General features: G+C 38.6%; 2 protein-coding genes across 2 annotated transcripts in view; both read right to left on the bottom strand.

Annotated features, from left to right (window-relative positions):
• Positions 1–207: 207 nt before the first annotated feature.
• LOC137991802 (uncharacterized) lies at positions 208–4,845 on the bottom strand. Its single transcript, XM_068836840.1, has 11 exons — positions 4,823–4,845; positions 4,642–4,732; positions 4,032–4,117; positions 3,799–3,904; positions 3,248–3,327; positions 3,049–3,146; positions 2,536–2,675; positions 1,809–1,874; positions 1,649–1,695; positions 1,072–1,223; positions 208–830 (listed from the first exon to the last, which is right to left on the bottom strand). Exons 1-11 carry the CDS (start codon positions 4,843–4,845, stop codon positions 616–618), a joined length of 1,104 nt encoding a protein of 367 aa, XP_068692941.1. The 3' UTR covers positions 208–615.
• The window catches only part of LOC137993541 (epididymal sperm-binding protein 1-like), a 22,159-nt gene continuing 10,467 nt past the window's right edge, over positions 3,803–15,494 (bottom strand). Inside the window, exons 4-8 of the mRNA XM_068839461.1 lie at positions 14,454–14,612; positions 12,865–13,023; positions 11,583–11,741; positions 10,304–10,462; positions 3,803–5,093 (exon numbers count right to left, since the gene is read on the bottom strand). Coding sequence (XP_068695562.1) covers positions 5,017–5,093; positions 10,304–10,462; positions 11,583–11,741; positions 12,865–13,023; positions 14,454–14,612 — 713 coding nt within the window. The 3' untranslated portion in view covers positions 3,803–5,016. The remainder of the gene's footprint in view (positions 5,094–10,303; positions 10,463–11,582; positions 11,742–12,864; positions 13,024–14,453; positions 14,613–15,494) is intronic.

The following is a 15,494-nucleotide window of genomic DNA, read 5'->3' as shown; positions in this document are numbered from 1 at the left end:
GTCTTCAAAGTTTGTTTGCAACAGTGTAAATAGCCTAGTTTCGAATTGTGTAGAAACAAAAGAACAGAGTCGAGGTTCAGGGGAATAATTAGCATTTTGTTTTGTTCAAAACAAAGGAAAATGCAAATTATTCCCCTGAACCTCGACTCTGTTCTTTTGTTTCTGCATAATTCGAAACTAGGCTATTGATTGTGACAGATGGTTCAATCATGCGTCCTCATGCATAAAGTAACCTTTCATTTCCCTGTATTTGCTGATTTTCCCGTATTGTTGTTAATATCAAAATCATGCACTCATGAAGGCGTGTCATACTATCAGCCTGGACTATATTTTTTTGTGATCTAAGTAGGGTAACAAGGGTTCCTTATAGCTTGCACTGACATCAAAACAACTGAGCATTATCCTTTTGTGGTTGCAACAGGAGTAAGAACTAAACAGTGTTTTTAAGGTTTACTTGCAATATATTTTGACGCCATGTGTTCCCATAATGACTTAAAAGATCAACTAACAAACTGTAAGGTGACTTCGAACCCAGGCTCTATTCCTTTTCGTCGTCGAAAATGCCCTCTCTGATCGGTGAAGGGGAAGGGGAGGCTGGTTCATATATCAAGGCAATCAAACTACTCCTTGCAACAGGGTCAGCAATGTCAAATACAAATTTTCTGCTTCGGTGGCATTTGTTGGATTCATAAGGTTATTCTCTTCCATAAGCATAAGAAATACATCTATGAATTCCTTTTCACAACCAAACTGACTTTGCTCAACGCAGAAGGTTTCTTCAACAGTACCCAAGGTATCGATATCCAGTGGTGACTTGTAATCATTTGCACCTTAAGAGAAAGAAAGTTAAATAAAGTGTAGTTAGCTAAGCATACGTACCTTTCAAGGTCGTGATGTATCGTAACATCATGCAACCCCTTTGAATTTTCAGTCAAGATTCGCTCACTTCTTTGACGAAATGCCAACTTCCCCACTCCCTTTTCAAAACGACGCTGCACCACAATATTTTGAGAATCATTTTTGCAAAGGTTGAATTGAAAAGAAATTACAGGACCCTTTTCCAGTCTATACCTGTCATTTCGGGAATGAAGAAGAGAACGTCCGCTTTTCCATGTTCGGTTTCTTGATTTGGGTAAGGCCTTATTCCATGTGTATTCCAATGACAAGCAACTCGGTAAAGTTCTCGTTGAAGAATTGGTATAAAGCAAAACTTCAGGCACGCTCTATGAAAGAAACGTAAAGGATTGATGTATGTATTTCAAGTAATGGATATTTTAGGTTGCATTGAAATTCAATAGACCACTTCAACTTGAAACGAAAAACATAGTTTTGAGGCTCTGGGGAATAACCACTTCTTTTGGATCGACAGCATTTCCAATTCAAGGTCTTTCTCAATTGTCAGTCCATCAAGCTTACTTTTTAACTGCGTTTTGCATTGAGATTCATCTGATCAGCATTTTCCAGAATGGAATAGCTCCTCCGACCTTGCTATAATTTCCATACTCATGTCAGTGCTACATTATAAATCTTTTTCTTAAATAAATCACTCTAACAAAAAAAGAAGTATTAAGCTATATGAAACCCAGGAAACTGGAATTTTAGATAGTTGCCACGAAGATTGTTATTACACTGTGTTAATAAAACTTACGACTGAAGAATATTGTCGTCGCAGAAGAGGCCATTATCTCTAAGTTCCTGAAATTGAAACATTGCGTGAGATAAAAAACTAAAATAACAAAAGAAAAGAAATTGTAATGTAAATTTGTTTTCTAAATTCTGTAGACCTCTTGGTAAAAGAAATAGCCAACCTTGAAATACACGATCCACCAATCTGCATTGCTTCTCCTTAAGAAAGACCACCATGCTTCTATTCTCTTTGGAGCAAAAAATAAACAGAAAGACACCAGAATAATTTAATGACTGTTGCTTTAAGACTGCATGAATGCAGCATGCATGCATGCAAGCACTCAGGTGTTTGGTGAGAGGAGAGACAAGTTACTCCCTTAAACACGCCTGCGTGGGAGGCAAGATGAACAACAAATGCAAAGAATCTTTCTTCTGGTAATTCTCAAATGCTTGCAAGTGGAAAGATATAGACGCCATACATTCAAATGTTGTCCTCTCCACCCAACTATTTATTTTTTTATACCAACCACGAAGCGGGTGCGAAATTTTCAAGCTATGACAGGGGTGCATTTGAAATGAAAGTAGAATGCGCCTTTTTGTTATTTCGTAGAGTCCGTAAGCGGGAAAGATAGAGCAAAGTCCTGTTCTGATTGGCCACCCGAAATGATAAAATAGGTCCCTTGCCGAACGCAACTGTCCGTTTTGTTCCCCCAAAGAAAACAAAATCAGGAAAGTCAAGTTCTTTGACCTGACAATGAACCGTTCGTCTCTGTCCATAAAAACGCAAAATGAAATTCGCCAGTTTCAACGAAAAACAAGTCACATTTCACACGTAAGAGTGGAGTTAACTTAGTTTAACCTGCATGTTTTCCTTCAATTGATCTTCACAAGACTGAGATTGTCTCAAACCTGATTGGTTACTGATCTGCCATACATGAAGCATTTTTCTCCGGCAAAAGCGTCTGTGTGATCTGTACGAAAGAATCTTTGTAGCCCTGCAATTGTGCAATTTTCAGTTCCATTGTCTGCACGAATTATACGAGGAACTCCTGTTGAACAATGCACTCACATATTACCACCAGATGGTCATCACTAATAAATAACTTTACACATTTTTGGCCTTTGTATTTCATTGGGTGAAATACCACGGTGGGAAACTGGTTCGAGCCTCCCATGCCTGATTTTGGTGGAAGTAACATTTGTTATTTGAACTTCGCTTCCAGAGTTCAAGTGGAGTGCAGGAATTTATTCGGCGTTTGCACGACGAAACTATGAAGAACGATTTCCAAGCAGACACCTGTTAACAAAAGTCTTTTTTCATTATGGATAGACTAAATGAAGTCTGCAGTATTAATACAGCGTACAGCAAAAAAGCGACTGTAAAGCTGTGAAATGTTTAAGACAACCTCTGTTCGTGCTTACCCCCAATCTGACGCACGCATTCAGTGTAATATTTTGCTACAACTGCTGGATTGTTATTTGTAGATCCAACCTCCAACGACATTATTCGTCTTGAGTATCTACATAAAAAAGTTTCAAAAAGTGCGTTTGACTAAATAAAACTATGCCACAAAGATGTACATCTACTCAATCACTCATTTCAAAAGTCTAAAGCTCATGCCCATCAATTGCTCCATGAATGCAAAACCCAAAAGGCTTTAGCTTATCGTAGCCGTCTATGTGCCACAGGTAATTTGGACCCTACAAAGATTTTCAGTGTCATCAGCACTGAAAAGTTAGTATTTAACTATTGATCTTAACATAAATAGGAGCCTGTGGGTGATAAATAAACTGATCGTAACTATAACAAAATTCTGGAATCTGGCTGGTTCTCAGCAGTCCTTATTGGACACTTCATTGGACAGTAGCGCACGTCATTCGGTTGTAAATGGTTACACTTTCATTGCAAAATAGCCTTAGAATGGTTTTTTGTTTTTCCTCAAGTCTAATCGTAATTGAAATTGAGTTAGAAAAACCGTGAAAAAGTTCAACTGGACTTCGTGTCGTAACAATTCTGCAGTAATTATATTATGCTAGTATTTCAATCATGCTCATGTAACAAATCGCGGTCGTCGTATTTTGTGAATCACTCCACATTTGAAATAACTTGCCCGATTTCTCCCAGATTTGTACTCCACTCAGTCCTATTACCATCATTGACAGAACTCGTACCTTGCAAAAATACTTTCGCCGAATTAACCGACCTCTCCTCCTCTCAGAAACCCCTACTGGATCAAGAACACCCAGAGCAAGCCACACAGTCTCCCTGTTAGAATAGCTGAGCAAACAATTAAAGGTAACTGCAAGGTACCATAAAGATAAATGTTGGAAAACAATGACGGTTTACCTTGGTATGAACAATGACACTGCCAGTTATCATTCCCTAAAGTGATTGCAACCGTTACCTGCTGACAATTATCCCATGGTCATTTTGTAACCTCTGATGTATTTGTCGATACCCTATGATACTTCCGCTTCCTTGTAGCTCCTCCTTATGCAAAAAAAAGATGTTAAATACTTATTTAAAACCCTCATTTGGTTACTTAACGATATTTTGAGGAGAAAAGCTCGAATCAGACGGAGCTTTCACTGAGAACATATCACTCATAGATCTTAGGTCCCCATTCCTTAAAGCGAGTGACAGCGAGTCGCAAGGGACCTGTTTTCGACCGCATTCCGCTGACCGCTCGAGCGCCGGTGACGTGAGTTCTTACGGGAATCTGATGGCATTTAGGTAGAAAATAAGGTTATTTAGAAAGAGTAATCCGCGCCTCATACGAAATCATGAAAAGAAAACATGAGCGTTTCTCAAATTTTAAGGTGACGTGTAATTCAACTGTTGAATACACCACTGCAAAATATATTTCAACGGCAGTGTTTCCCAAATTCGATTGTTGTTGTCATTTTTGGCCGTTAAGGACATACACAGCGGCGCCTGCTAATAGCCTTCATGGGTACTGGTGGGACTGCACGTTTGGAAGATAAGTAAAAAACAGAAAAACGAACAGTTCTCACCTCAAGAACGTCAATACCACTTGCGAGATCAGTTTGCCCTCTTCTTCGCAACCTTAACTTTACTTTTACAACATGTTTTAACTGACGGAAGCTGCAAGCTCATCATCTGTGTAACTACAAAAATCTGAAACAGATATCTTCAAGGTTCAACTCAAACTAAGTCTTAAGCTCTTGTAACTACCTTATCCGGATTCCATGCACCATGAGCAGGAATGCTTGAATTTCAACATATGTGAAACCATTCTGAAAGTACTCTTGTACCAAGGTGTTACCTTGGACTTACTGTAAGGAAAAATTGTAAGCTGAAACTATTTTTTAAACTGAGTTCTGACCAGTTCTGTCGCTGCCTTTTTACTGAAAGGATACGATCCGTGTTCACGTGTCTCCCTCTTCGAAGAGGTGGAGTATATCCTGGTAGCTTGCACATACAGTGACGGATGCCAACCAAGAAACTGAAAAAGTATAAGACAGCCTTCATCGTGTCCAAATATGCTTAGGATTCGACAATTTGCAACTTGCTGGATATTAGGTGGTCGGATTTTCAACAAGTCGGATGTCGGATTTTCATCAAGTCGGATGTCGGATTTTCAACAAGTCGGATGTCGGATTTTCACAACTCGGATGTCGGATTTTCAACAAGTCTGATGTCGGATTTTTACAAGTCGGATGTCGGATTTTACAAGTCGGATGTCGGATTTTTACAAGTCGGATGTCGGATTTTCAACAAGTCGGATGTCGGATTTTCACAACTCGGATGTCGGATTTTTACAACTCGGATGTCGGATTTTCACAACTTTGTTGTCGAATTTTCAACAACTCGGATGGCACCTACAAGCTTCCGTAATTGCGAGACTTAATTTCACAAGACAGTTGTAAAGTTGCGGTCCAAAGGGAGTGGAAAAAAAATATTAATCCAATCAAATGTACTTGTTTACGTCAATCGAGTGCAATTGCCCTTAGTTCAACACTGGCCTTTTACCAGCGGTTTTTAAACAGTATGAAAATTATGGCGAGCTATGAAAGCAAAATAAAGAAAGCCCTTTCTAGCTTATTGGTATGTCGGCTGATAATATCATCGGCTAAGAGATTGGCTTCAAAACTTTCACATTATAGCCCCCGAATCTTCGTATCTCTGCCAAATATTTATCTCTAAGGGCTAAAATTATCAGCGGACATACCAGCCGCCTGAAGGGTTTTTATTACTCGGGCCCGTAGGGGCTCGAGTTATAAAATACGTTAGATTTCGGTTTTTTTCCTGTGCAGCAAAATGCACAATAGAAAAACGTGGCGGTGTTTGATTGGGCAATGCACAGTGGAAAGCACGTGGTGGTGTTTTGATTGGGTAATGCACAATAGAAGCCACGTGGCGCTGTTTACTTTGGTTATTTATAGCAAACCACGTAGTGCAAGATCATGAAGAGCACTGTGATGCGTTGTTTGGATTACTGAAGGTCGACCTTGGGTTGGCTTAATCAAAACACATACAAAGAAAGGCATACGCTTTTCGTGGTAGACCCACACTAAAAGATGTCAAGCGTCAGCTTCGAAACGGGTCGTTCCGGGAACTGAATGAAGCAAAAATATACTCGAATGCAACTGAAATGGACGCAACTATTGAAAGTGATACAAGTCAAAATACCAATTCTTCAAAAAGCAGTGGGTACCTTATTAAGAACTACTCTGACGATGACAGGAACAAAGAAAATAACTCCACAAACAAATGGACGCCATATTGGAATCTGAAGACAAAGTAAAAACATTTGCACAGCGAACAAATGGCCACACGTTTTCACCATTTTCACCGCGAACAAAAAGCCTCCCGCTCAGTGTACCATTGACTACGGAGATAAGTTTTTTGTCTATTGCGTTGTTTTTCTATTATTGTTAAACAGTTTGTTTCTTGTAATGGTCTAGCTTATATCCTTTGTTCAACATCTTGTGTGTATAGTTCTGTTCTAGTTTTACAAGATTAAAGTCATCAGTGGAGACTGTGATTAGCTCTTTAAAAAATAACTTTGATGTACTTTGAAAGGCTGTACAGTTATTTGATTCTCAATGATAATAAAGACTTGATTCCAAAGGAGAAATACAGGTCTCGATAAGCAAAAGTGTGTTTACTTTAGTTGTGATTTGCGTGAGCATCGACATAGACATGCCCGAGAACCGAGCAGAATTACAGAGAAAAAGCTGAGACGTCTATTTTATAACAGCAGGAAAAGGAGGAAACTTGCTGGAACGTATTTGGTTAAAAACGAACCTAGGTCATCCACATTATTTTCATCGTATTACTAGCCAAGGAGATCACTTGCTCGTAAACACAACGATAGGAGCTACCTCAGGTATGCGTTTAAATCTAAGCACGCGGTACAGTGTATGTAACAGTTCCAAAAAGCGTGGATGAACAAAGTAAAAGCAAAATGAAACTTAAATTTAATACAGAAATCAGGAATACCCGGTACGATTTGTAAAAGAATGTTGTTGTTTTGTTTTCTCAGAAACGAAAGGTATCTATTTTAAATTCATGGTGAACTATTTACACAGCGAGTTAGAATGACCAATCAAAACAGAGTTTGTAATTGGAAATCTAAACATCTACGAGTTACAAAAACAAACTTGTGAACACGTAAACCTGAAATATTGCAAATCATAATGCTGACAAACACAAAAGCGAAGGAAATGGATTATGCATAGGACGTTTTCAATATCTGAATGATTTTGGGTTGGATTAAAGCGATATATTGTTAAAAATTCCCAAGTTATCCCTTTTCGTGTTAATTATTATGCAAACAAGTCTTAGTTAAAAATTGGATTAACGAGGAACCAGTGGTTCGTATGTCACGGAAAACGGAATTTGAAATGTTATGGAGGGGTAAGTATTTGAAGGTAAAATAGGTATTTGTAGACTTTCTGCTTCGATGTATTGTGCACATAAAAAAGTATTTGTTCTTCTCTTTAAATGAGATTTTACTGCCCTATCAGTAAAATACGGTTAATGGAACGTGGCCTTACTAAAAGGGCTATTCAGGTCGTGATATTTATCTTCGCGTTCTTTGTAGTCACCCGTTCAGGGTCATGAAATCAACACTTTTGTTGTAAATAAAACGAGGACATAAAGGCCTTGTTCCTAGATCTCAGATTATAACGTACACCTGCATTGGCCAAATCTGTTAAAGCCTCATTCATTATTGCTAAAGAGCACGTGTAATGCCTATCTACTACATAGTAGAACCTGTGCAACTGGCTACTTTAATAGACAGGGTCTAGCTATAAAAGCCTCAGTTAGTCGTCCAAGGTTCACTTGGCAGTTTGTCTTCTATAGTAAAATCAACTAGCTGTTTGCAAATTGTCAAAGTTTTTCCCCTCCCGCCCTCCTTTTGGAGATGTACGTGTTGGATATATCGCCTTGCCCTCATTAACAATGGGGTCACTCCTGCGTGGTGTGGTTAAGTCTGCGCAGCGACTTCCCCCAAGTTTGTTGGCTCGTTGTTGGAGTTTGTACATTGCTCACTAACCAATACTCTTGTCCAACCCAGCACATCCTGTGTACAACTCAGCTCGTAGTGCTGGGGAGATAAGTGAGGTTGTTCTATATCACGCAATCTGGAAGTCGCATAGCCTTACCAGCAGCAAGGCAGTTTTCCCCTCAAAAAACGCCAATACGTCTGTTGTCTCGTTCTATTGCGCCTTGCGTTATGCGTTTAAAAGCTAATTATGCATGTTGTTACCAAGGAAGACCGCTCAGAGAGTTTGCGCTCACATTTCTATCTTTATTTCGCGAGAGCTTCAATACATGTACACGACTTTTCTCCTAGCACCCCTGACCATTCCGGAAACGAAAAACAATTTTTCATTTTTTGAAATAGTTTCTTGTTAAAAGTCTGGTCCACCGCATGACATATTGCTGGTAATTAAGTTCAACCTTTGCAGGGACATAACCTAGAAAGATCCTGGTTCATATCCTATTGATCCTAGTAAAACAACTGTCAAGGTGATGTTTTAGTGTATGGCTCAAATGCTGGTAGTGAATGTGCAGCTATGTCGCTATGTGCTATTATATAATTATGACAGGAAATTAATTACTTCCCTGTAATTATCAGTTATAAATGTAGGAAATGAACTATACACTGCCTTATCAAGCTTATTGAGACAAACATATTTCATGTTAACAGAATTACCTGCAGAAGTCATAGCGTTCAACACAACTTTTTAGATTCAATACAGCCCAAGTCATACTGGTAATGTACTTGGAAGTTGCACAATAGATTTTGCTTACTGTATGTCTTTGATAGGTAGTTTCCATAATTTGGTCACAGAGAATTATAATTCTTTTAATTTTTTTCTCTATGCGTGAGTGGGCGGAATTCAACAAATCCTGCAATCTGATTGGTTCCAGGAGCGGGAGGAATTTTCTCATCCGGCCTGCTCGCGGCAGGCGGAATCCTAGCCTTGACTGCGTGAGCTTCGGTGATGACCTTAAATTTCCATTTTTTTTTTGTACACCGACTCCGTTTACATACAGAGGTTATTTTTCGTTAGACAAGAGGTTTGGAAATAGAATTCAAATAAAATATATTTCTCGTTGAAAAGTTCAGTTTGTAAATCGCTTTAATACCGCATTCACTATCAAGCGCGGTGCGAGTCAACAAGTAAAACAAATGATTTCAGAGATGGTGGGAGAGAGAGGAAAAAAATAAACTGTGAAGTCGGTCTTGAAAAAGCAGCCCTCGGCCTGCGGCCTCGGGCAGCAATTTCAAGGCCTCGGTCACAGTTTTTCCCTATACGGACCTCCCAGCTGGCAAATAACATATATGTATTTTGACAATTGGGTGCATATTACTGTGAGTATTTAAATTAAAACAAATGGTATATTTTAAATATTTGATTCTCGTGCTATGGATTCATTTGGCAAGTCCATCCTCAAGGAACTTGTGTACTTCTGAAAGTATTTTCAAGTGTCGAGATATAGTGCACATCTTCACGTGTCGCGCACGTGAAAAAGTGACCTTTACGTGCACCACTGCATGACAGTTTGGTCATGGAAAGATGTTTTCACATCTCACCTTAGTTTCTCTTTCATTTGTTTCTGCAAAAGATGTTTTGATGAGTCATTTCGTTTCATCTTAAACCGTTCAATTAGCGTTTCCTTTCTCAAACACTGAGCACAAATACCCATTGATCAGTAAATAACAATGTGCTTAGCCACTTTGGAATAAATACACTATTTTTACCTCGTTTTCATGGTCCAGTGGTCATTGCCACCACCTGTAATGAAGATAATCTGGGTCCGGGTATTCACTACATACACAGTCGAAAATCATGAGATTCGCAATGTAAGGCCGATGTGAGAAGGACAAACTTCTCTCTTTTCTTTTCTTTTCTTTAGTGCTAAATTAACCATACACCACTGTACTTTTGAAGGCCCGAGTATAGGCTACTTGTAGCCTCTTGTTTACAAAATGGCTACTACTGTTGTCGGGTTATATGGTTGTTTACAAAAGTAAGGACCTATCGTGCAGTTGCGGGTGTTGTGTGTGATTGGTTTATATTCATGATGGTCACTGTCTTCCTACACATGCATTTTCCCCCATCTTTGTCTGTCTCGCTTACAACCTTAAAAATCAATTTACCAAAATTCAGAACATATGTATTAAAAGCAACTTACTTGATAAGCAATTTCCCCATTGACCATCCTGATCATAATTGGCCGTTGTTGAACACCAAGGCTTGTCATGGTTCTTAGTAGTACAACTCTGGTAAAGCTTTCCGCCGTAGGTAAATGGAAAAACGCAGCATTTACCCTGTGTCGTCTTAACGATGCAGTCTTCAGGTTGTGAGGTGGGAACAGTGATTTTTTCATGCAATGTAAGAAGGAAGCTTTTATAAATATAAATTACTGAGATAGACTCATAATATCCGTGTGGTAAATGTTACAAAAAAAAGGATTTTCCTTCTCGTTACACTTTTTGTTTGTTCCCTTTTTATTCGCGATACCACGAATGTGTTCCATAAAAACTAGCTGATTTCATTTTTTAAAGGAACATTCTTGCAAGCTCGTAGAGGTGCACTAGGAACAAAAGCTGTGCCTTTGCTGATAATGCAAAGCAAGACGCAGAGATAGCAGCAATTTATAATGCAGCCTTTGGGCAATTTTTTTTTGGCTACTTTGTTCCACGCCGTACTGTAAAATCATAGCACGTATATCAATCAATAATCCCCGTCTACGTTGATTTGTCCAGTGAGATGAAAAGGGAAGAGTTTTTCATCCAAGAGGCGTTGCGAGACTTAATTTCACAAGACAGTTTGTCAAGTTGTTGTCCAAATTAAACAGAGTGGAAATAAAGTTAATTAATCCAATCGTATGTACTTGTTTCCGTCAGTCGAGTGCATTCGCCCTTAGGTCAACACAGGCTTTTTACCAGCGGTTTTTAAACAGTATGAAAATAACGGGAGAGCTATAAAAGTAAAATAAAGACTGAAACCTTTTCTAGCTTATTGCTATGTCGGCTGATAATATCATCGGCTAAGGGATTTGCCTCAAAACTTTCACATTAGCGCCCGAAGTTTCGCATGCCTGTCAAATATTTATCTCTAAGGGGCTAAAATTATCAACGGACATACCAGCCGCCTGAAGGGCGTTTATTTACAAAATGGCTACCACTGTTGTCTGGTTATGTGGTTGTTTACATGACAAAGGACCTATCGTGTGGTTGTGGGTGTTTTGTGTGATTGGTTTATATTCATGATGGTCATTGTCTTCCTACTTTTATGGGAAATACAATTTTAAATCTGCACTTTGGTAAAAAGCGAGGTTTAACTCCCGGAGTGAGTTTATATGGACCACTAGGAACTCATGCATTTTCCCCCATCTTTGTCTGTCTCGCTTACAACCTTAAAAATCAATTTATCAAAAATTCAAAACATATGTATTAATCGCAACTTACTTGATAAGCAGTTTCCCCATTGACCATCCTGATCATAATTGGCCGTTGTTGAACACCAAGGCTTGTCATGGTTCTTAGTAGTGCAACTCTGGTAAACCTTTCCGCCGTAGGTAAATGGAAAAACGCAGCATTTACCCTGTGTCGTCTTACCACTGCAGCCTTCAGGTTGTGTGGTGGGAACAGTGATTTTTTTAATGCAATGTAAGAAGAAAGCTTTTATAAATATAAATTACTGAGATAGACTCATAATATCCGCGTGGTAAATGTTACAAAAAAAAGGATTTTCTTTCTCGTTATACTTTTTGTTTGTTGTCTTTTTATTCGAGATACCACGAATGTGTTCCATAAAAACTAGCTGATTTCATTTTTTAAAGGAACATTCTTGCAAGCTCGTAGAGGTGCACTAGGAACAAAAGCTGTGCCTTTGCTGATAATGCAAAGCAAGACGCAGAGATAGCAGTAATTTATAATGCAGCCTTTGGGCAATTTTTTTTTTGGCTACTTTGTTCCACGCCGTACTGTAAAATCATAGCACACATATATATCAATCAGTGAACCCCGTCTACGTTGATTTGTCCAGTGAGATTAAAAGGGAAGAGTTTTTCATCCAAGAGGCGTTGCGAGACTTAATTTCACACGACAGTTTGTCAAGTTGTTGTCCAAATTAAACAAATTGGAAATAAAGTTAATTAATCCAATCGTATGTACTTGTTTACGTCAGTCGAGTGCATTCGCCCTTAGGTCAACATTGGCTTTTTACCAGCGGTTTTTAAACAGTATGAAAATAATGGGAGAGCTATAAAAGTAAAATAAAGAAAACCCTTTCTAGCTTATTGGTATGTCGGCTGATAATATCATCGACTGAGAGATTGCTCTCAAAACATTCACATTAGCCCCCGAATCTTCGCATCTCTGTCAAATATTTATCTCTAAGGGGCTAAAATTATCAACGGACATACGAGCCGCCTGAAGGTTTTTTATTTACAAAATGGCTACCAATGTTGTCGGGATATATGGTTGTTTACATGAGAAAGGACCTATCGCGCAATTGCGGGTGTTGTGTGTGATTGGTTTATATTCATGATGGTCATTGCCTTCCTACTTTTATGGGAAAGACAATTTTAAGTCTGCACTTTGGTAAAAAGCCAGGTTTAACTCCCGGAGTGAGTTTATATGGACCACTAGGAACTCATGCATTTTCCCCCATCTTTGTCTGTCTCGCTTACAACCTTAAAAATCAATTTATCAAAAATTCAAAACATATGTATTAATCGTAACTTACTTGATAAGCAATTTCCCCATTGACCATCCTGATCATAATTGGCCGTTGTTGAACACCAAGGCTTGTCATGGTTCTTAGTAGTGCAACTCTGGTAAACCTTTCCTCCGTAGGTAAATGGAAAAACGCAGCATTTACCCTGTGTCGTCTTAACAACGCAGTCTTCAGGTTGTGAGGTGGGAAGAGTGATTTTTTAATGCAATGTAAGACAAAAGCTTTTATAAATATAAATTACTGAGATAGACTCATAATATCCGCGTGGTAAATGTTATAAAAAAAAGGATTTTCTTTCTCGTTACACTTTTTGTTTGTTCCCTTTTTATTCGCGGTACCACGAATGTGTTCCATAAAAACTAGCTGATTTCATTTTTTAAAGGAACATTGTTGCAAGCTCGTAGAGGTGCACTAGGAACAAAAGCTGTGCCTATGCTGATAATGCAAAACAAGACGCAGAGATAGCAGTAATTTATAATGCATCCTTTGGGAAATTTTTTTTTTTCGGCTTCTTTGTTCCACGCCGTACTGTAAAATCATAGCACGTATATCAATCATTAGTAAAATCCAACTAGTGGTCTATTATCAATGCTGCGTTCTGATTGGTTGAGCTACTAGTAGGCTATTTGTTATAGCCCACTAGTAGCAAAAAGCGCAGGCTTTGAAAACCAAAACAACAATCAAAGTCTAGCTTTAACTAGCGAAAGATGTTTTGTCTCGATATTTTTTTCACCAACTAGTTGGATTTTACTAAAACAATTATATCTCTCGCCCTCATGGCCTGTAAGTCAATAGCCCATTCGGCCTTCGGCCTCATGAGCTATTGACTCAGAGCCCATTCGGGCTCGAGGAATAATTGTTAAATAATCCCCGTCTACGTTGATTTGTCCAGTGAGATTAAAAGGGAAAGGTTTTTCATCCAACTGGCGTTGTGAGACTTAATTTCACAAGACAGTTCGTCAAGTTGTTGTCCAAATTAAACAGAGTGGAAATAAAGATAATTAATCCAATAGAATGTACTTGTTTACGTCAGTCGAGTGCATTCGCCCTTAGGTCAACACTGGCTTTTTACCAGCGGTTTTTGAATAGTATGAAAATAATAGGAGACCTATAAAAGTAAAATAAAGACTGAAACCTTTTCTAGCTTATTGGTATGTCGGCTGATAATATCATCGGCTAAGAGATTGCTCTTAAAACATTCACATTAGCCCCCGAATCTTCGGATCTCTGTCAAATATTTATGTCTAAGGGACTAAAATTATCAACAGACATACGAGCCGCCTAAAGGGTTTAAAATTTACAAAATGGCTACCAATGTTGTCGGGATATATGGTTGTTTACATGAGAAAGGACTTATCGTGCGGTTGCGGGTGTTGTGTGTGATTGGTTTATATTCATGATGGTCATTGTCTTCCTACTTTTATGGGAAAGACAATTTTAAGTCTGCACTTCGTTCAAAGGCGAGGTTTAACTCCGGGAGTGAGTTTATATGGACCACTAGGAACTCATGCATTTTCCCCCATCTTTGTCTGTCTCGCTTACAACCTTAAAAATCAATTTATCAAAAATTCAAAACATTTGTATTAATCGTAACTTACTTGATAAGCAATTTCCCCATTGACCATCCTGATCATAATTGGCCGTTGTTGAACACCAAGGCTTCTCATGGTTCTTAGTAGTGCAACTCTGGTAAACCTTTCCTCCGTAGGTAAATGGAAAAACGCAGCATTTACCCTGTGTCGTCTTAACAACGCAGTCTTCAGGTTGTGAGGTGGGAAGAGTGATTTTTTAATGCAAGGTAAGAAAAAAGCTTTTATAAATATAAATTACTGAGATAGGCTCATAATATCCAAGCGGTAAATGTTACAAAAGAGGATTTTGTTTGTTCCCTTTTTATTTGCGATATTACGAATGTGTTCCATAAAAACAAGGTGATTTCATTCTTCAAAGGAACATTCTTGCAAGCTCGTAGAGGTGCACTAGGAACAAAAGCTGTGCCTTTGCTGATAATGCAAAACAAGACGCAGACATAGCAGTAATTTATAATTCATTCTTTGGGCAATTTTTTTTTTTTTTTCTACTTTGTTCCACGCCGTACTGTAAAATCATAGCACGTATATCAATCAATAATCCCCGTCTTTGTTGATTTGTCCAGTGAGATGAAAAGGGAAGAGTTTTTCATCCAAGAGGCGTTGCGAGACTTAATTTCACACGACAGTTTGTCAAGTTGTTGTCCAAATTAAGCAAATTGGAAATAAAGTGAATTAATCCGATCGTATGTACTTGTTTACGTCAGTCGAGTGCATTCGCCCTTAGGTCAACGCAGGCTTTTTACCAGCGGTTTTTAAACAGTATGAAAATAATGGGAGAGCTATAAAAGTAAAATAAAGAAAACCCTTTCTAGCTTATTGGTATGTCGGGAGACAATATCATCGGCTGAGAGATTGCTCTCAAAACATTCACATTAGCCCCCAAATCTTCGCATCTCTGCCAAACATTATCTCTAAAGGGCTAAAATTATTAACGGACATACGAGCCGCCTGAAGGGTTTTTTATTTACAAAATGGCTACCAATGTTGTCGGGATATGTGGTTATTTACATGAGAAAGGACCTATCGTTAAGTTGCCGGTGTTGTGTG

Source organism: Montipora foliosa, chromosome 2, assembly GCF_036669935.1.
Source record: "Montipora foliosa isolate CH-2021 chromosome 2, ASM3666993v2, whole genome shotgun sequence".
In the NCBI taxonomy this organism is placed as follows: Eukaryota; Metazoa; Cnidaria; class Anthozoa; order Scleractinia; family Acroporidae; genus Montipora; species Montipora foliosa.
Note: the sequence above shows the minus strand (reverse complement) of the source record. Positions and strands in the feature narration are given on the sequence as shown.